Genomic DNA, 22,059 nt, shown 5'->3' with positions numbered 1-22,059 from the left:
GCAGGGGCCCAGGGTTTGAATCTGACCAGTGACGATGTCCCGCATGTTTTCCCCCTTTCTCATATAACTGTCGTGTCAAAAATTAAAGGCGGAAAAGCCCAAAAATTAATCCTAAAAAAAAAAGTAGCCTAGTCACGTTGGTTTGTTTTAGTCCCATAATTCATCCATAGATGTTCCAGCAGAGAGGGTGGTTAGTTCAGCCAGCACTTAAGTTTACATTGATTTACAGTGTGGAGTTGCCTTACCTGTTCTACACATTGGGACACGTTGGCTTCGGTACTACAAGGTATACATCCCCACGTGCCCGTGTCCGCACAAATAATGACTTCTCTGACTATTTCCCTCTTGAAAGCAGTACCCGACAGGACTGCCTACTCTCTCCATTACTGTTTGCTATTGCCATTGAACCGCTAGCGGTGGCCCTCAGGTCCAGTCAGATGCAGGGCGTCTCAAGAGGCGGCTATATCTAATATCTAATAAGTAAACAGTAAATATCTAATAAGATATTTACTGTACTGAAGGACTTTGGGCAGATCTCAGGTTATAAATTAAATCTGCATAAAAGCAAACTTATGTCGGTTAACGCAGCAGCCATAGCCTAGCCCCTCTCAAAGTTCCCATTTCGAACGTCCCTGGAGCACTTTAAATATCTGTGTGTCTGCGTGTGACAGAAACCTACTCAGAATTATTTAAATGTAACTTCTCCCCTCTTTTAGCCAGGCTATCCCAAGACATCCACCGGTGGTCACTTTTGCCTCTCTCTCTCTTGCTGGCCCAATGTAAATCTGCTGTATTTATATAGCGCTTTCTAGTCTTGACTACTCAAAGCGCTTTTTACATCATACAGGATACAGTCACCATTCACACACATTCATACACTGTGGCCGAGGCTGCCGTATAAGGTGCCACCTGCTCATCAGATAAACACTCACAAACATTCACACTCCGATGCGCAGCACCGGGGGCAACTTGAGGTTCAGCGTCTTGCCCAAGGACACTTCGACATATAGTATAATAATAATAAATTGCATTAAATGAATATACTGCCCAAGTTCCTGTATTATTTCCAGTGCAGACCTATTTTCCTCCCTAAACCCTTTTTCCATCAAATTTGGCAACCCTTCCTAGATCATGTTAGGTCTGTCCATATAGACATTGACCCTAACAAAGGGTGTGTGTGTGCGTCTCTAACAAAATGTAACATCCAAATGAATTGTGCTTCAAGCTGCAGGCCATCCAGTTATAACAACCTTAGGAAGAAAGCAAACATTTTGAAAGTAAACTACATAAACACAACAGTGTGTGGACTTACACTGGATGGGCCCAATAACCTCTGAATAGTTCTAGCCTACTTGTTGGTGGGGGGGTCATTTAAAAGGCAACGGCAACTATTGTGCGTCTGCCCTATTGCTGTTAGCTTGGACATTTTGCCTTGGCGGTGCGCTACAATAAAATCAACATAGAGGAAACAATGCACTAACAGAAACGGCAAACCGTTTGTTTTTGGAAAACGTTAAACGCTACCTAGATAACAGTTCTTATGTTGGTTATGTCTTCCCACACTAAAGCAAGCTTTTAATATGGTTAATCACAAAGTTCTTTTATATAAATTAAAAAAAAATTATAATTTTTTTTCTGAGAAAGCTATAAACTGGTTAAAGTAATATCTGTCCAGTAGAAAGCAATGTGGCCGTATTGATGATTCAAAGTCCCCATTCTGTGGACGTCCAGTAGGGGTCCCCCCTACTTGGTCCAATCCTGTTTACACTGTATATTAATGACCTGCCAGAGACATCTTTACACATGCTAAGAACTACCAAGAGATAGCATCCACGCTTATATACTGTATACAATGGCTCCCATTGCTGATTAAGTCGTGTCTCTACCTGAAGATCAAAAAAATGTGTCACATTCTAATGTGTTACTTAGAGGACAGGAGCTTGATGTTGTTAAGGATTTCAAGTATTTCAAGTATTAAGGACTCCACAGTAACATTCAAAAATCATGTAAAAAGGTGGCAAATGATGTTAAATTCAATTTGCAGAATTTTAAGCAAGTAAGGACGTTTCCTGACACCAAAGCTGCCAAATTGTTCTTGTATACTGTGATCTTTTCTGATATTGAGTTTTCTTTAACAAACTGGTCATTAACTATCATAACCACACTCAAGAAACATTCAAGAAAGCCATAACAACTTTTGATGAAAAGCATTTTCATTTCACCATTGCGATATCTTAGAGAGACCTACATTTTTAAGCTTTGATCATTTCAAACATTTTAAGTATGCTTGTGTATTATACTGTATGAAGTGTTATATAGTCTTTTGTCCTAAAAAAAACTACTACATTTTTTGATTCTACAGCTTATAAAAACCCACCACACAACAGCTTTTATGCATTTTTCTGCAACTGACGCAGAGGCATCTTCATGCAATAGAAGTCAATGGAGAGCGGAACGTTCTTTCGCATTGGGAAAAAAAATGCATTTTTTAATAGTCTCTTCTGAATATCAAAAAGTAAAAACCCATTCAAGCTGGAGATCTGAATACTTGCAGTTACATAACACACTGTTGATGATGACTGTTTATTTTAATACCAGCTTTCGAGTGAAGAGAGAACCAGAGTTAGAGTCCTTTGTGGCCATTCCATCCTTCCTGCACCAAAGACATAAGGGGACACATTCACCATCAGTCCACAGACAGACACACATTGTTAAACTTGGAATTAAAGTGTTGATTTGTATTCTTCCCCTTACTGTAATCTTGCAAGAAAGATCTGATGCTTATCACTGTGAAACTCTTGTACTTCTTGGCACCTCCTGCCGTTTTATATATAGAGAGTTAAAAATAGCGTTGCTGTGCACTGGTGCTACTCCACAAAAAAAAGTCTGCCAGGCTTTCAGACTACAAAGTGGTGGAACCAGGACAGATACATCAAAAACATGTGCTTCTCCTCTGTCCATTATGACTCCTTTTGAAAGGCTGGCAAATTAATGGAGGCAATAGAGAGTTTTTCTCTCTGAAAATAAATTGCCAAGACTCTGTGCTGGTGAAGAGTTTCTCTTTTAAAGTGTTCAGATCTCACCATTTAAAATTTAGAACACAAATTCTTCGCACGTTGAGCTGTGCTAGATTATAATTTACGACATGACTTATAGGGATGCGTATATGATTTTTATAATTTTTAACTAGGAGGGGAAAATTGCACAACAATGAGGAGTGCACAACAGCATGCCAGCCTTTCTTGCATGATGTGAATGGTACAATCTGTTTGCAGATCAATTTACCCTTATTAAGTGCACAAAATGTATTAAAGTAAAAGAAACATTTTAGTGCAATTCACTTACATTAATACGCTATGTCAAACAACAGGTTTACGGCTACAACATCTTAGCCTGCAATAAAGTTACCACCAGTTTCATTTCTTCTTTTGCCGTTTTGTCCTGTCCAATCCGATGTGCATTGTAGGTCCTGACAGATACTCAAATTTGTGTCTGTTTGCCAGCAATAAATACTCGCTCGCCCCCCAAATGCATACCAACAGCAATAGATCTAAACTTGATATACCGATATAGTGCAGTGATTAATGTGGATGTTTTATATTCTGTAAGTAATTCTGAAAGATAATAAACGTTAATCATGCTATTTCCTTGATTGATTGATGGATAACATTTTTGGATAAAGACAATCAGAGGATGACGATGCATAGGTTTAAGTACCAGCCAGAAGAGTAATCAAACATAGTATAGCAACTCTGATGCAGTTAAGCTTACATGATTGAAGTGTTTGTGTGTGTGTGTGTGTGTGTGTGTGTGTGTGTGTGTGAGAGTGTTTGTAAGTGAAGTAGCTGGAAAAGCTTGCAAGACATGTTCAGTAAAGAAAGAAGGGAAAAAATAGGCGAAGAAGTGGCACAGGTGCAAGCACTGGTCCGGCCATGGTGGTACAATGCGGTCATGGGCTTCCCCAATCCTTTTATGGAGGACTGGCCAACGTCCAGTAATAATATGGGGGGAGAGGAAGCTCTAGATGGCAATGGACAATAGCCAGAGGACAGTGACAATGCCATGGCCGGGCACAGTCAGACACCAGAGCAGGCACCAGAGCCGGCAGTGCTTCTCTTAATGTGATATTTCAAAAAGTGGAGCATTGCATACAACTGCTGCATTTTCTGAGCATTATACTGTATATAAAGTCCACTTGTGGCTGGCATGCAGGCACAGTGCACAGCAGTGTTATTTCCCACACATTTGATGTTTCTCTCTTTTACACAAGTTGTATTAAAAAAAATAAAAAATATCTGAACAACCTGGCCCTATTTATCCATCATATTTCATTTTAACTTCAAAGTTACAGAAAGATTTTTTTTTACGGATTTACTGATGAGTGATAAACTGATGAGTTAATAAACTAAGATTGTATTATGATTTTTTACTTTTAAATTTTCAATAAATGTTGTAAAATATGGAAATTGTTGAGGAAATTATGCTTTTAATGTAATTGGTGGCTCTATCTAACTAGCTCTATACTGCCAGTGGACAGCTCCCTCAGAAGGGTAAAACTAACCTGTCTCACAACGGTCTAAACCCGGCACATGTTCCCTTTTAGTAGGTGAACAATCCAACGCTTGGTGATTTCTGCTTCAAAATGATAGGAAGAGCCGACATCGAAGGATCAAAAAACGTCGTTGCTATAAACGCTTGGCCACCACAAGCTTGTTATCCCTGTGGTAACTTATCTGACACCTCCTGCTTACAACCCACAAAGTCAGAACAATCATGAGGGCCCGCTTTCACGGTCTGTATTCATACTGAAAATCAAGATCAAGCAAGCTTTTGACTTCTGCTCTAGGAGGTATGTGTCTCCCGGACACAGATGGCCTCCCGTGCGGAGTTGTTGCTGCCCACTCTGGTTACTGCCTGTAGGCCAGCAACTTCCCTGTCTGCAGCTGGTGGTGGTCCTGCATGTCTTGCAGTTGGCCTGGTTGGCATCTCGTCCTCCTCAGGAAATTATGCAAGACAAAGGTTGCCTTTACACATGCATCCACATTTGCAGGCTGACAGGCCCTGCAGACCTGGAGGACAATGTTGGCCTCAGTGCACACTCCCACGTGATAGCTGGCAGCAATAGTTCAATAGGAGTACCCTATAATAGCAAATAGCCAGACACTCACAAGGACATATTGCACGGCTGTAATTGGTGCAAGTCATCATGTGAGCGGCCCCACTTTTGGCAGCGCGCTGTCAAACTGCTCTTTGTCCAGCCTGAAGTGCCACCGGAACCTCTCATTATCAAGCCACAGCTGCTGCACCAGCTTGTGATACTCTCCTAATTGATGACGGTCCTGGAGAGTGTCATGAACCCAAACTCTAGAAGTCTGACGTCGACGACGTCTCCACAAATTGAAAAATAAAGCAGCCCCAAACACAACAATTTGCAATGATCCATAATGATCCACTGATAAACATTTAACGATGAGTGCCACTTTTATAGGAAATATTTGCAATCTGCAATTTGCAATTTGCAAATATATCTAGAACGTTTGTTTTAAGCGCGAAAGCAACCCATTTGCTCACCATAACACTGATTTGACAAATTGCACTACAGTACAGTTAATGTTCATCTATTTAAAAATATATTTTGTCATATGTATCTTTTGATTGTAGCCGGGCTACAGTAGCCTACTCTGAAGAACAAACAATATATTGTGGAATATCCAACAACTTGTGTAAAAGAGAGAAAAACACTGCTCTGCGCTGCCACAAGTGGACTAACCGTAATTCCTCGAAGACCAGAAGTCAATTAAAAGCCAGGCTTCTGATAGTGGCAAATTAAGGCCGGGGAAAGAATCGTGTGGATAATCTCCTAAGTCCCTTTCATATAATGTGCATTCAAGTATATTATAATGTACAATTCTAACAATTTCATTTAACAGATTCAACAATATATTCATGCTTTTTTCCATACTTTGTTTTCTGGATTACTAGCCTAATAATGTGAGGTATTGTCCTACCTTTTAGTCAGTGAGGCCGTATGTGTTACGCAGCAACGTGTAGTGTGTAGTAACTTTCAGGTGCCTACAGATGGCAGTAGCTACACTGGAAATAACACGGGCATAGAGCGTTACAGTCTATGAACACGGGTCTCATTTAGTGACAGCAGAGAATGACGGACTTTTCAACAACAAAACAAAAAGAGTTTAAAGTATGCGGAAGAAAACTTGGGTTAAAAAGCTGTGAGACATTTCGACATTGACCCCAGGAGAATCCGAGACTGGAAGAAACAGAAGGATGAGCCGACGAGTTTAGCCAACAGGAGCAGAGCACAGCTAGCTAGCTGGAGGTGGGAGGAAACAAGTTAGCCTGGAGCTAGAAACAAAGCGAGCTAGCTACCATCTGTAACGTTAATCAGATACTGGTCACTTATTGTAATCTACCAGCAATACTGTGGTAGCCTACCTGTATTTGTCAAACTGACACAATGGTGGTGTTTAATTATTTCTGACCCAAGTTGCTTTGTTGCCCTTCTGGCTGTTGTATATGGGGATATTTTATCAAATGTTTCTTAAAAAAATGTAATGAGCTCAGTCCACTGGAACACCACAAATTTTCATTTAAAACAATTACACTTATCAAACAGATGGAATTAGAAAGAAAGGCCTGCCTCTAATAGAAGCCTTCTTCAAATAAAAGCCGGGTACCTTTTGCTATACAGGTAAATAAAGGCCCCAGCTTTTATTTGAGGAATTACAGTTATATACAGTGTAATGGAAAATGCAGCAGTTGTGTGAAATCCTATTAGCGTTTTACTTATTTAGGCAAATTCTTTTTTTTCAACCAAATGTGATCAAAACTGGTTATAGAATTTCGGTCATTATATATGTCATTATAAAAGGTTTCTAGTGTCAATGTATCGGCCGTGCAGTGGCTGCTTGTGATTTTCTTTCATCGTGGGTTTTGGTGCCTTGTGTGCTTGGGGGCTCCATTAAATAAAGTAGTACAACTGAACATGATCAAACATGGAATGTTGCTATGTCCAAGCGGCCAAAGCCTCAAAAGCTTCAACATACTTTTTGACAAGCATCCTTGACAGGGCGACCATGGTGTGTACGTACAGTAAACACTAAACCAAAGAGGCTTTTTCCTTTGCAGGGAAAAATTCCGAATATATGGAAGGAAAGTTTGAATATATTGACTGAAAGCCTGACTATATTGTATGAAAGTACGGTTACCAGTACTTTTTTTTAGCCTATACTTGCATTTGCCAGGGTTTTAATGATCTCTTAATAACTTTTATATACGTTTCCTTCTATATATTCAATGTATTCATTATAGTCCGACTTATGTTCCTCATATATAAGTTTTATTCCATATATTAAGATCATTCCTAATATTAAGAATTGCATTCAATATATTCAAGTTTTTTATTGCATACTGCTCAGTGGCAGAGCGGTTGCCTGCCAATCGGAAGGTTGGTGGTTTGATCCCCGTCCCTGCAGTCATTGTCGAAGTGTCCTTGGGCAACACACTAAACCCCGAGTTGCCCCCGGTGCTGCGCATCGGAGTGTGAATGTGTGTGAATGTTTATCTGATGAGCAGGTGGCACCTTGTACGGCAGCCCCGGCCACAGTGTATGAATGTGTGTGAATGGTGAATGTTTCCTGTAGATGTAAAAGCGCTTTGAGCAGTTGTTAAGACTGGAAAGGCGCTATATAAATACAGCAAATTTACATGATGAAACCATGATCACCGCCAATCAATTCTAAACATGCGCCCCTTTAAGACTATTCAACATGGTTGACAGCCTTTCTTTATTATGACTATTGCATTTTGAGCTGTAACATGTTTTTACTGTATATAAAGTTATATATTGTTAATATTGTTGACCTATGGTTGTCATTATGTGATTATATGATACTTCATTGATTCAATGAGTAGTCTGCAGTGTGACCTGATTGGTCCTTGTGATTCACCCAACCTGTTTAGGATGGTTAATCTTCTTGTCTGTACAATAGCCTAATAGAGGTCTCTGCACTGTTATTTAATAGGCTTCCTGTCACTGCAAGTTGAGAGAACAGTGTGCAGGAGTCTGTAAAAATCAACAGGGGACCATCAGGTTGGGCTTTATTTATGGATCCTCTATCCTTGCCAGCTCTGCCTCCCTCTGTTTCTGCTCTATTTAGCCTTTTCATAACAGTCCTCCACCTCTTCAAAATTTAAACGAGCCTCTTTGTCTGACACAGCCCACATGGCTTCGGTTGCCTCCATGCCTTCATGGTCTGTTAGCAGACCATGTAAGTAAAGTAAGACCGTCACACTTTAACAGGGAAACAGGAAAAAAATAAAGCCTAGGCTACGTAGGCTACATATTGGCCATTCTGTAACTCATGGCAATATTTTGCCTGATAACTTCTAGATTATTCTAAACGCGGCCAGGATCCTACAGCATAATAAAGACACATAATTGTGCATTAAATAATAGAAATGGTAATTCCTTACTGCAGGTTGATTTATTTTTACATCTTTTGTGGCATGATACCCTATTCGGACAGGCATAGTTTGCTTTAATTTCCATGTAATATAAACGTATAGCGCATTGACAGCATGCAGGATAGCCTAATTAGTTGTTATTAAATTGGAATGTATAGCCTAGTTTTACTTGCGGTCAAAGGCACAGGAGATATAGGCTAAACTAGAATATTAGGGGATTGTTTGGCTGAGTGCCCTGAATAGGAGAAGACCTGAACTGTATAATCATAACGTATCTACATGGAGAGAAACATTGGAGTTATGAAAAGCTGGGTCACGACAGCGACTCACGCATTGCCAACGTAGATCCTGGGGTAAACCTCGTGGAAGTGTTCGTCCGGCCAGCTGTAGAAGCCGCTGTCGTCCGTCAACAGATCGTTGAGCTGCTGAACGGTCACCTCGAAGCTCGACATGTCGGGTCGGTCCGGAGCCGCGGTCTTCACCTGTTGGTTGGGTTTGTTCTTCATTCCCGAAGACGTACCGTTAACTCCAACAGCAGGCACACAAACACACACAGGTGGATCTAGGTGGTAAATGTGGTACACAGGTGTCGGTTGTCCGGTTCTGTTGGAAGAAGGGCTGCTCCGCTCTCCGAGCGCCTCCAGCACGGCTCAACACCTAGCTAGTAAACCCACAAGCAGGGCCGGCCTGGGCTTTTGCAGGGCCCTGGATCAGGGGTTCCCAAACTAGGGGGATTTGAAATATTGGATAGAATAGAACAACATAATGTAATTCTGCTAAATAAAACATCACATTTATTATTAATTTCATCTGTTCATCTGTATCCAATTACATTACACTTTTTCTATAGGCTCAGTCTGCCACTTTTATTACAAAAACAATTTGAGTGCTGGTTCCATTGTAACAGAACTTTGGATAGTCATCCTGGAAACATTCATTGGTCATGTGACAAGGGCTAGGGAAATTGGCAGAACAGGCGGCTGTGGCTCAGTGGTAGAGCGGTTGCCTGCCAATCGGAAGGTTGGTTGTTCGATCCCCGCCGCTGCAGTCATTGTCGAAGTGTCCTTGGGCAAGACACTGAACCCCGAGTTGCCCCCGGTGCTGCGCATCGGAGTGTGAATGTTTATCTGATGAGCAGGTGGCACCTTGTACGGCAGCCCCAGCCACAGTGTGTGAATGGTGAATGTCTCCTGTAGATGTAAAAGCGCTTTGAGCAGTTGTTAAGACTGGAAAAGTGCTATATAAATACAGAACATTTACATTTACAGGCAGCCAAGTGACAGTACCCTGATCCAATGGAAATCACAATTGTTGGATTGACAAGCCAGTGCCACCCCATGCCCCCCTTCTAGCCCCGCCCCTGGAGCCATGACACAAAGTTTGTTTACAATAACTTACAGGTAGAGAAATCCTGCGTTCCGTTCATATAATGTAACACCGCTGAGCGAACACTTAAAAATCTGTGTCACTACAAAGCTGAGTAGTAGCACAAATGTTACCATCTTTTTGATGGTGATCATAAGTTCCCCGGGCTGTTCTCATGAACCATTTGTAGATATACATGTGAAAAGTAATACCCTTATTTGTATGTATTCCATGTTTTTATTTATGTTAGCAACGTATTGACCACCGCTGAATAACACCACGAGGAGCATTGGTAGTAAGTCGATCGGAGTGGATGGGTCCGTACTAAAACACATGACTCATGTCCCAGGAGAAGTTAAGGGGAAATCACTTTTACCCAGGAAATTATTATTTTTTCTCTCTGGAGTACTACTTAAGAGGAGGGATGCACCGATACTGATGCAGTATCAAGTGTGGTATCCTAACTGTAAAATCCCAACTGTAATATTGAGTAACAAGAATGCTTATCTGTAAGCTATATCATTTACTTACCTATGAAGGCTATTAGTTAATTTCCTTATCCTGTTTCTGAAGTTTGCTTCTATTAAAGGATGTTCCAAAAGGAGGACATTAAGTTCTTCCTCAGAAGATATAAAATCAGGTATTGGTCCGATGCCGTGCTCAGGTACTCGTACCTGTAGTCAATAGTTACAATAACTTCTTCATCAAGCAAGTATAGTAGAAAAAAAGAAAAAAAGCTCTTCCCCAATGCATGCTACTGGGTTTTGACCTCTTCTCAGTGTACTGGAGCCGAGAGAATTACTACAATTGTTTTTATTATTATGACTGTTATTGCCACTCTTTATTCTAACCCCAACTGCCCGTCAGACACCGCCTACGAAGAGCCTGGGTCTGTCCGAGGTTTCTGCCTAAAAGGAAGTTCTTCCTCGCCACTGTCGCACTGTTGCTTGCTCTGGATGAAACAACTAGAACTGTTAGATCCTTGTAACTTCTGGAGTGTGGTCTATCTGTAAAGTGTCTCAAGATAACTCTTGTAATTAATTAATACTATAAAAAAAAATTGAATTGAATTGAGAGATTACCCGCCGTTGCCACATCACAGAAACCGTGTTTCCAAAGCTGCTTTGTGAAAAAGCACATCAGCAGCCGGTTGCACGTAAACTTCACCTCATCAGCTAAGCAGGCATAAACAGGAAACGCTATTTAAACGGCTTTGTCTGCGTTGTTTTACAGCGCTACTTTGTAAATAGCGTTTTTTATTTTTTTTGCCTATACCTGCGTTTTATGTAACCTACACCTTTGGCTGGGGTTGTAAGACAGTAGCTCCTTAGACTGTGGCCATTTTCCAATGCAATAATTATCTACTAACTACTAGGCTAGGCTTTTCCAGTATTAAAAACTATAACAAACTAGAACTGCAAGCAGTTACAACGGGGTCCAAGCCTCCCCGTGCAAGTCGTCCCCAGCGAAAGGGGGAGCGCACGAAAGTGGAACCCAAAGCAAACTGGTGCGAGGGGGGGGGGGGCAAACGTCGGGAAATACAGAGAGGCTCTCGTAACGGTACAGATTTATTGCGCAATGACTCTGAAGAAACTCTGGGCTCGAAGGCTGGATACAAAAGCTTGATAAAAAGGCCCAAAATGGTCTACGTTGCTTAATGTGCCCCCTAATGACCTATCTTTACCAAATTTGGTACATAGCATCCAGGCGGCATGCAAAACACAGGTTTGGTGTTGATAGCATTTATTGTGGCAGAGATATTGCATTTGCAAATGTCCCTTTAAAATGCATTGAGTGTTTTGACAAAACCAATAAACATTTATTTTATCGCCCCCTAAAGGCTGGTCTTTACCAAATTTGGGACAGATCATCAGGGTGGAATGGTCAACAATGCTCACAAGTGATATGTTGATACCATTAAATTTGGCCGAGATATAATATGCTATGTGTTTGGTAGCTTAAAACAGAAAAGTTGTTTGGTCGTCAAATGCGCACACGTTTACGTAGCAAAAGTCTTCATACAACTTTTTTCAGGGCCATATGGAGATGCTATACACCAGGTTTTGTGCAGATCTGTCTTAAGGCCTATACAATTCCGAAAATGTTGGTTTTGCACTTGTCCCAATATTGCAAAATGAAATTTAATAGGAAAAGGACGTGGCCTATATCATGCAACTCAGCTTGATGTAGTGAACACATGGACATCAGGAATTTTAGTGTGTGATGTATAATGTAGGAGTAATAGGCGAAAACACCTTTGATGTCATTGTTGCCAATCGGTACCCCAATGTTAGGCCCACCTCAGGATTGGGCCTAGATGGTATCCATCAAATTTTTAAAAATTTGGATGAGCGGTTCATGAGATACAAACTTGTATCTGTAGGACCCCCTACTGGTCAATGTTTGTGAAATTGTGTTTAGAGCCTCAGAGGTTCATACCAAGTGATATTCTAAAGTTTGGCTTTGATAGCATTTATTTTGGCCGAGATATGGCGAAGTCTGTGTTTTTATAGTTAGCTACACAAATTTGTTTGCGCGTAATATGCAAAATTTTATTCTACAAAAAAGTCTTTATTTAGCTTTGTGTCAGGTCTGTCTGGAGATGCTATGAGCCAAGTTTCGTGCAGATCATTGCAAGGGCTAGGTGGAGTTCGAAAAAGTTGTTTTTGGATAAATCGCGATTTTTCACGTAAAGAAGTCTAGGCGGAAATGGGTGTGGCTTATATCACGGCTTGGACCTCTAATAAATAAAAGCTCACAGGGGGACTGTGAATGCGGACAGGCCGGGTGGCAAGCTAGCAACTCCGGCAGGCACCCGCCAGCTGTCACGTCAGACTGGTAAGCTCCTGAACTTCGACACAGTCGCACCAAATTTGCAATTAAGCATCTTTTTTTTTTTTAAGAAGTCTCAAGTAAATATAGTGATGCAGCAGTGAATAGCAGACAAACAATGTATAAAGATTCCAGTTGTTGGCTACAACATGGTTGTTGTGATTGTTGCAGTGCTTTACACACCAACACACTTGTTTCCATAAGTGAGTGGTAAGTCTGAGGGCTCATAAGAAACAGACAATGAATTTTACTGTGCAAGAGATGATTTTTTTTATTAATGTGCAGATTTGAAAGAAACATTGAAATTGATAAGCATCGTTTCCAAAAGGCTTTCAAGAAAGTGTATTTAAATCTAAAGTGCAATCAGTCAAGCATTATTCGGGAAGAGAAAATTACTCTCCATTGAAGCCTATGTGAAGAATGGTTTGAAGAGAGGCTGCTGGAGGGATTTCATATGTTACACCCTGCCTGTCATCACACACATGCAGGTTCTGTAGAAGGACAAGACAAGAAGGAGTCACAGGAGAGATAACACAGTTTGTGCAGCCCGTTCTCATTCCCAACTCATCAAATGCTGACACTTGGTCAGTGCCTTTCAGCGTCTGGTTGGAACGCACCGAGCATAACAGTAGCTCGGCCGCGGCGCTCTAAGATGAAAAAGAATCAAGAGCGACCACAATAGTAAGCAGTATGAAAGACCAAAAATCTGCAACCTTTTATATTAAAAACAATTGTTTGTGTTTTGCTTATGAAGAATTCTAATAAACCATTGACAGCTGGTTTGAAAGAGGCTGATTTACCAAGGGATCCTGTAAAAGGTGTAGCTACTTTACAGTTGAATATTAGAAGATATTTAACTACGTACATGCAGCTAATGCTTGCTAGGTACACAGCTGCCGACGCTAGGTAGCTAACGTCACTTAATTTTCAGCCAAGTTGGGTTGCTCTGGCATACACCACAGAACATTACTCCTTCTTCATGACGCACCCTGTCAAATTCACCTCTCCAGCTGATTTTTTATTTTTTTTAACTCGTATGGTGCTGTTGTTGTAAGGTTAATTTTTCTTGGTGCTTTCCCACTTGGCCAGGCTGCAGAGCCTGAAGAAACATCACTCTCCACTCCAATCTTCATCCCTGTTCTTCTGAAGCAGGTAAAAATTGTATGTTTAAACTGCAGCCGTTTATTACTTGGATCGACTTCTGATTGGCCAATCAAAGCATTCTAAATTGGACGCTGGTTTGACGGATTCTGGGGAAAAAACTGTATTTGTTTCAAATCGGTAAAATAAAATTGGTAAAATAGACTTAATGAGTGCCGCATAACGTGAAGTAACATGATATTTTATTTTGTTTGAGTTTTAACTTGTCCAGTGGGGCAAGTAAAGTTATCTTTCACTTGCCCTACAAAAAATCCACCTTAATGTCGAGCCCTAAAACGCTAAAGGCAACTGACCAAGCAACACTTTTTTGATGCGCTCGGAGTGAGAATGTGTTGTTTGTGACCACAACAAGGTCAGTCCAAAATGCCAGTCCAGCTGGAAACATCTGTGTCTGAGCCGTGCTTGTCCACATTAGCTAGACTGGACAGTAGAAGCTGTTGGTTTCACCCTACCTGAAATGTCTTAACCTGTTTTAACCTTTGACCCTTTAAGTCAAAAAGGAAGCTGTTTAAGAAGTACAACTTTTGCCCTTCTTTGCAAATTTACAAGGGAAATTTCTCTATTAAAATCAGTAAGAGCTAAAACGCCATTATATCTTAGCATGTGTACAATCACATTGAATATACAAAGTCAGTTTTTATTTTGCACCGTGATGACTGAAAAAGAGTTTTCAAAATAGGATTTCCTGTGTGTGCCTTGTAACTCCTCCTTCTCTTCACCCTCTGCAAGCTCAGAATGTAACTAGTATATGGATTATACAGCAGATTCAAAGCGTGCTAATGTTAATATAGTTGATGGGTCAATACAAGCTTTGAGAAAAATCATGCCGGCCGTCTCACTCCTCAGCACATCTCCGGTTGCATTTTTGCTGCCCGGCAGCGCAGGATTTTCAGGAAGCTGTCGATCTTGTGGGAATCGCGGCGGAAGCAGGACAACAGGAAATTGAAGTTGATTAATTTGGAAATCTTGTCCTCGCCAATGTCATTGCCTCCTCTGTAGGGCAGCGAGGAAATGGTCTGAGCTGCTGGACCCATCTGGCAGAGACAGGAGGCAGAGAAAGTGTGACAACTTGGGTCATGGCGGAATACATTTTACACCTTTTTTATATTAAAGCCCCCATTATAATCCTTTTCAGCGTCATATTTGCCCTCTTGGGGTCTATAATAAGTTTACATGCTTTGATGTTCAAAAAACACATGATGTTTCTCACACTGCTCAATGCTGCAGCACCTCTGTCTGAAACACTCTGTCTGAGCTCTTGTCCCGCCTTCCTGAAAAGCCACGTCTGATTGGCCAGCCAAATTCAAACAAGCCAGTGGGTGGCCTTTGCTTGCTCAGGCAGCACCAATGGGCATAAAATATTAAAAACTGGGCTGGCATTCATAATCAGTGACATCACTAATGGAGGAATTTCAAACAGGAATGTGGGTATGCTATTTTATGCAGTTGAGAAAAAAGTGATGTCTGTTGAAGAGAAAGCTCAATTTGGAGTATAATGTGTGTTTTTTTAAAATCTTTATACATCTATTACATGCACTGGCAACTAGACCACAGATAGGACAAAGAAAAGAAAAGGACAATAGGGTCTCTTAAACTTTAAAGTTAAGTTTTGAAGTTTGCTTTAAATGATTAAAAAACAAGTAATAGTCTTCCCACACCTTGCCAGATAGGATGTCCAGGCCGTCTCCCAGGTTCTTGGAGTGCTCCTGCAGCTCCTGGATCTTGTTGGATATGCTACTCTGGGCCGGGTGAGGCAGCGTGTTAGCAGAGGTGGAGAGGACCGCCAGGGGGTCTTCCCAGGCTTGGAGCAAGGAGCGAGCCAATGACAACAGGTCTGACTCCTGAAAGAAGAAGTCAAACAAATAGCATTAGGATTATGCAAAAATGGGTAAAGCGTGGTTTATGCTTCTGCGGAGGTTTCACGCAGAGCTTTTTCCTTAGCCTACGTAGCAAATCTCTTTAAGAGCAGAGCATCAAAAAAAAAAGAAGACACATTTACTCACTGATACTTGAAGAGCCTGGTACTTGTCAATGGGTGTCTGCAGAGAGGCAGTGTGGCACATTGAGGGGCGGGGCATGATGACCCGGCCTATAGGAGGGAATTGAGAATCCTGGGAAGGGGGCAGAGGAGAATGATTATTATATATTTTGCCTCATGAAATTTATTCCCGCTACACGAAATACATGAAAAAACTGGACTAGCATGCAAGTAAATAGGGGAATAATGCTACTCAGAATGAATGTGGCTATATGCTGAATAAGGCGTGGGGCGAGGGAAACATTGTTCTTTTTACTCCATTACATTCATTTGATAACTTTAGGGACACAATGCCTGGGCTCCGGGGTGAAAGTCCTGTGTTGTTTGATCCATCCACCACCCGAACCAACCTCCTTATGCAAATTTGTAATTCTACTCGCTACCATACTCCTGCTGTTATCACAAAAGATGCTTCTCATTAAAATACATTAGTTTAAAAGTCGTGCTCATCACCATGAAAAAAAAAGAGATAATTATGTCCCTGTACACGAATCAATAGATTAAATAATGTCAATATTTCGCAATTTGCCATGCAACTGGGCTGAGTGTAGACAAGCGCAGCAGGCCTCAGTGGTAGAGCCGTTGCCTGCCAATTGGAAGGTTGGTGGTTCAATCCCTGGCCTAGCAGTCCCATGCCAAAGTGTCCTTGGGCAAGACACTGAACCCCATTGTTGCCCCTGATGCTGCGCATCGAGTGTTAATGTGTGTAAGTGTTTATCTGATGAGCAGGTGGCACCTTGTACGGCAGCCTCAACCACAGTGTATGAATTTGTGTGAAAGGTGAATGTATCCTGTATGATGTAAAAGCGCTTTGAGTAGTTATAGTTTATTCACCTGTAGCTATTGCATCCAGCCCCGTCCACTTCTTGGACTACTAGTATCTAGTCTATTACTGGATACTTTGGAGTTTTTTTACTTGGGTATTTCCTTTAATGCCACTTTCTCCTTAGTCCACTACATTTCAGAGAGAAATATTGTACTTTTTTACTACACCAAATTCCCCTTCCAGCTTTAGTTCCTTTACACAGTAAGATCTTTGCAAACAAAAACAGTTTTTTAAAAATACGATGTTTTATTATAAATCAAACTATATAAAAAGCCTACAAGTTGAGCTGAAATGATTAGCCAATTAAACACTTAGTTGATTGACAGATCTGTTTGGGTTGTTTCTAGTTTCTAAAACGTGAGGATTTGTCTGCATAGAGTACTTTTACTTTTAATACTTTAAATACATTTTCCTGATGATACCTACATACTTTTACTTAAGTAACATTTTCAATGCCGGACTTACACTTGTAACTTAAACTTGAGGTGTTAGTACTTTTAGTCAAGTAAAGGATCTGAACAGTTCCAACACACGCACACACACACACACACAGGTACTGACCAGGTCATGGCTAAGGGTGGTGCTGAGGGAGTGTAGTATGTCGGAGCGCTGGGAGGCTCGGTCCAGCAGGTCGTTGATGGCGACGGCCCGGCATGCTGCCACCATATACAGCACTGGGGAGCATGGATACAGAGACGTGTTGTTTTTCAACTGTAAAGTCATCTGTGTTTGTAAAGCCAAATTTCACACACAGTCTCTTCAGCGGCTTTACAGGTCCACATCGGAAACAGCCCAAACTTTTGGAACTGAAAGGGGTTGGGCGTGTAAAGTTAAGTGTTAATTCTACTGTGGTTCAGCAACACTAAAACCCCTTTTACGTTACGTTTAATTTAGTTTATTTTGTTCCCGCCATTTGTAACTTACTAACCCATTCTACACACTAATGATAAACAATGAATAGACAAAATGTTAATTCCTTTTTTGCATAAAAAACATATACTAGAAAGAACACGGGACAAAAATAGCTGTAACAGATTTGCATGACACTTCAGTGTCTTCTACAACCCATTTCTTTTATATTTTCTAAAAAATGAAGTTTGTTTGATTAAAAAAGCATAATTACCAACTCTTTTAATGCTGACAATAGCCCGACCTATATATATTTTAGGGGTTGATAGAGCATTGAGTTAAAAAAATCCAATATTAACATATATTGGCTGATATTCTTTTTGTTTCTGTTTTGCATAAGCACATAATATTAACAAATATGTAATAAGTATGTAAAAAGCATTACTTAAATATGTTTTTTAAAACTGTGACCGATACACGTGATAGATATGGACATTTTACAGTGCAAAATAAAAACCTGCGTCATTTCTTTAAGCTGCAATTTTTTGTTTCTTAGCTGCCGATTCATGAAATCCACTAAAAACTCAAAATGTTAACACATCTCCACCCTAAACAGAAAAATGATCAGCTAAATTTCGCAGATTTGAATTTTTTCAATTGTGAAAGAAAAATAAATAAAAGATAACATCTGCATATTCCATTATATATATATATATATATATATATATATATATATATATATACACACACAGTGTATATATATATACATCGTAATTCCTCAAATAAAAGCAGGGGTCTTAATTCACCTGAACTGCAGAAGATAACAGGCTTGTATTTGAAGCAGGCTTTTGTTAGAGGCAGTCTTGTTACTTGTTGCTTCTTGTTGTTGTTTTAAACAAACTGTTTTAAACAAAAAGCCATAGCATTCCAGTGTACAGAGATCGTTCAATTTTTAAGAAACGTTGCAAAAATATGACCATATACAACAACAGCCAGAAGGGCGACAAAGCAATTTGGGTCAGAAATAATCAACCACCACCATTTAGTCAGTTTGAACTCTGTAAATGTACCAACCAAGTCTCATGGCAGTTTGTGAAATGCTCACGTTATTTAATCTATTAATTTGTGTACAGGTCACGTTAATGTCGTAATTTCCGTTGTGTTGATAACGAATTTTGAAATAATGTATTTCAATGGAAATCTTATTTCATGATAACAGAACAATTACGGTAGCGAGTAGTATTGAAAAGCCAAAAAGCCGTGCAGGTGGGTTGGTCGTGGGGGGGGATGGGTCAAACAATACAGGACTTCACTCCGGAGACCAGGGATTGCGTCCCGCGTGTTGCCTTTCCTTTCCGAGTTATTCTGTTCCTAACCACAACCCTCCTGTTGTTGTCGGCGTGTCCTCCGGTGACTGTTCCTTTCCTTTTTCTTTTTTTCCTAACTACAACCGTCCTGTTTTTGTCGCCTGCATGTGGTGTTTCTTTACCCATTGTCACGTCAAATGAATAAATCCAAATAACGTGACCATTTCACGGTCTGGCGGGAGACCGCATTTAAATGTACCGAGTAATTATTTCAAATACAGGTACTGCTGGTAGAAAATAAGAGCATAGACTAGTTTAGTAAAAACTCATTGCTGGTTGCAGCACACCAGTATCTGACTAACGTTTCCAATGGAAGCTAGCTAGCTTTGTTTCTAGCTACAGGCTAACTTTTTCCTTCCCAAATCCAGCTAGCTAGCTGTGCTCTGCTCTTGTCGGCTGATCATGTCCGAATCAGAATCCGAAACAGAATCAGCTTTATTCATCCTTCTGTTTCTTCGGATTCTTCTGGGGTCAATGTCAAAATGTCTTGCAGCTTTTTCAATCAAGTTTTCCTCCGCATACTTTAAACCTTTTTTAGTTTTGTTGTTGAAACGTCTCTCACTAGCACCAGATCCCATAATTCTCTGCCAGCTTTAAGTGAGACCCATGTTACATCCTAGCTACTGCCATCTGTCATTGCACGATGTGAGTTGAGTGCAGATTTGAGTTGTGCATGCGTCAATTTGCGACAAGTAGCCTACAAGATGCTAATGGCTAAAAAGAGACTTCAGTAATTCTGTAATGTACGGCTGTTGCTTGAATGGCGTTCTGAGCTAACGTTAGCTAGCTATTGTTTATCAAACAATCATAGACAGCTAAAATGTTTTTAAATTATTTCCTTCTTTTGTTATTGTTTGTAATGAGAAAAGTTTATTATTTTATGGATTCCAAAAATGTCAGTATGACACGTTATTCTGAAAACCGTTTGAATCTGTGCGTGCAAAACACAAATCTGCACTCGACTCACATTGGGTAATGACACCATTTATTGGCACCTATACTGTACATTACTACACATTACACTTGGCTCTGGTAACACATACAGCAGCATTGACTAGAATACCGGTAGGACAATAATACTTTACTTGACTACCATAATCGAGAAAAACAAAGTGTGGAAAAAAGCATGGATATATTGTTGAATCTGTCCAATTAAATTGGTAGAAATGTACATTATGATGAACTTGAATTTTATTTAACTTAATATTATATTAAATGCACTTAGGAGATTTTCCACACTAATTTAATAACTGCAGGTCATTTCCCACTGTAGTCACTCATGGTGTCCCGCAGAGCTTGGTTCTTGTCCCCCTCCTCTTTATGCTTCACATACTCCCCCTTGGACAAATCTTCTGCCAACTTGGCCTCCACTTCCACCGCCATGACACCCAACTCGACCTCTCCTCAAAGACACAGTCTCCACCCACTCCACCCTTACAGCCTGCCTCACTGAGATTAAATCATGGATGCAAGAAAACTTTCTCCAACTTAACTGCAACAAATCTCATAAGATTCTCATAATTGGCCCAAACTCCCTATGTCCAGACCTTTTCCCCCAAACAATTGATGACTCCAATGTTTCCGCCTTCACCTGCATCCACAACCTTGGAACAATCTTAGATCCCACCCTTTCCTTTGTCAACCTCGTCACCAAAAACCGTCTTCTTTCACCTCTGTAACATTGCGCGCATCCACCCTTCTCTGTCCACCACTGCAGCTGAAACAATCATCCATGCCCTTATCACCACCAGACTGGACCACTGCAACAGCATTTTTTACAAACTACCTGACAAAATCACCAACAAACTCAAATACATCCAGAAAAGGGTGGGAAATTAACCATAATGGCTGGTGGATGCCCAATTTTACCAGCCACTTTTATTTTTTACCACTTTTTCCGGAATTCAAATTTATAAAAGAAAGTACACTAGCATATGTTGAATTGCTTCAGTACAGTATTTTGTATTATTAACACACATTTTAATAAGAAAGTAAAAACTGATAGTACCACCATAGTTAAGTGAAAGTAGGTCAAGTTGTAATGCTCTGCCCCTATCAGCAGCAGCATGTAATACTGTTTATCTACAGAAGGCATTTAAATGTATGTTAGATCAACTGCCAAATTAGGGGACATCGCCCAACCTTAGTAGGCTAACCATTTGCTCATTTTCTCTTCACCACAATGCGGCACTTGTTTGAAAACTACTCCACCCGACACTGTGGCCAGTATACAAGGCAAAGTCTCCCGCCACTTTAAAAAAGGTGCTAATTTCCTACCCTGGTCCAGAACTTAGCCGGCCACTTTCTCACCTCCATCCACAACCAAGACCACATCACCCCTGTTCTCCGCAGCCTCCACTGGTTCCCAGTCAAACACTAAATCAAATTCAAAATACTTCTCCTCACATACAAAGCACTAAATAGCCCTGGCCCTCCATACCTCTCTGACCGTCTCACCCGCCACACTCCCACCCGCCTCCTCAGGTCCACCGATGCCAACACCCTCAAGACCACCAGAACTAAGCTCCGGACCTGGGGAGACAGGTCCTTCTCAGCTGCTGCACCCACCCTCTGGAACACCCTCCTTGACCACATTGAACTTGGTTTGCCCTGTTAACAGACATTCCCAGTTTTTCCCTCTTTTTCTTTGCCCACTTCTCCTGCTTTATCTGTGCTTATCCAAGCACCTATGTGTCTTCCTTTTTTTAAATGTTTGTCAGGTCTACGTACCTTTTGTTTGTTTGTAAACCAAAACTATAAAGCAATTTGAGTGTTTCGAAAAGCTCTAAAAAAATTAATTTATTATTATTGTTAGTATTATTTTTTATTAAATTTTCCCCCGGCCTTAATTTGTCCATTTTGACCACGCCTGGCTTTTGATTGACTGCTGGTTTTTATTTGAGGAATTACAGAATATACAGGACATTTCTTTTTATTTTAGTATGATAGCACTGAACAGATCCCGCACAAAGAAATGCAAATAAACAAACTTCATAGACAGGCAAAAAAAAGATGTTCCAGGCTCATCTCACCTGTCATGAAGATTTTGCTTTCATTGTTTTTTCTGTGAGCCATCTCTCTACTTCTGCCTCCTGTTTGTTGACCCTTGCTTCTTTATCTCGCTGGTTCTGTTTCTT

General features: G+C 40.6%; 2 protein-coding genes and 1 long non-coding RNA gene across 3 annotated transcripts in view; 1 reads left to right on the top strand and 2 right to left on the bottom strand.

The window, feature by feature from the left end:
- Positions 1–1,428, top strand: part of LOC117957740 — a 7,161-nt gene extending 5,733 nt beyond the window's left edge. Inside the window, exon 3 of the long non-coding RNA XR_004659581.1 lies at positions 1,418–1,428. This is a non-coding gene — a long non-coding RNA (uncharacterized LOC117957740). The remainder of the gene's footprint in view (positions 1–1,417) is intronic.
- Positions 1–17,255, bottom strand: part of LOC117957718 (dual specificity protein phosphatase 3-like) — a 24,835-nt gene extending 7,580 nt beyond the window's left edge. The window contains exons 1-2 of the mRNA XM_034893731.1: positions 17,248–17,255; positions 8,815–9,046 (exon numbers count right to left, since the gene is read on the bottom strand). Coding sequence (XP_034749622.1) covers positions 8,815–8,990 — 176 coding nt within the window. The 5' untranslated portion in view covers positions 8,991–9,046; positions 17,248–17,255. The remainder of the gene's footprint in view (positions 1–8,814; positions 9,047–17,247) is intronic.
- Positions 14,501–22,059, bottom strand: prl (prolactin). Its single transcript, XM_034893730.1, has 5 exons — positions 21,955–22,059; positions 17,268–17,380; positions 15,846–15,953; positions 15,501–15,683; positions 14,501–14,876 (listed from the first exon to the last, which is right to left on the bottom strand). Exons 1-5 carry the CDS (start codon positions 21,995–21,997, stop codon positions 14,685–14,687), a joined length of 639 nt encoding a protein of 212 aa, XP_034749621.1. The 5' UTR covers positions 21,998–22,059; the 3' UTR covers positions 14,501–14,684.

Source organism: Etheostoma cragini, chromosome 15, assembly GCF_013103735.1.
Source record: "Etheostoma cragini isolate CJK2018 chromosome 15, CSU_Ecrag_1.0, whole genome shotgun sequence".
Lineage (NCBI taxonomy): Eukaryota > Metazoa > Chordata > Actinopteri > Perciformes > Percidae > Etheostoma > Etheostoma cragini.
Note: the sequence above shows the minus strand (reverse complement) of the source record. Positions and strands in the feature narration are given on the sequence as shown.

What these genes read in the sequence shown, in the direction of transcription:
- prl (XM_034893730.1), bottom strand. Translation starts at nt 21,997, where the DNA reads ATGGCTCACAGAAAAAACAATGAAAGCAAAATCTTCATGACAG. An exon ending in AAGCAAAATCTTCATGACAG is followed by an intron (nt 17,381 to 21,954) that starts GTGAGATGAGCC and finishes CATGCTCCCCAG; the next exon opens with TGCTGTATATGGTGGCAGCA. An exon ending in ACCAGGCTCTTCAAGTATCA is followed by an intron (nt 15,684 to 15,845) that starts GTGAGTAAATGT and finishes TTCTTCTTTCAG; the next exon opens with GAGTCAGACCTGTTGTCATT.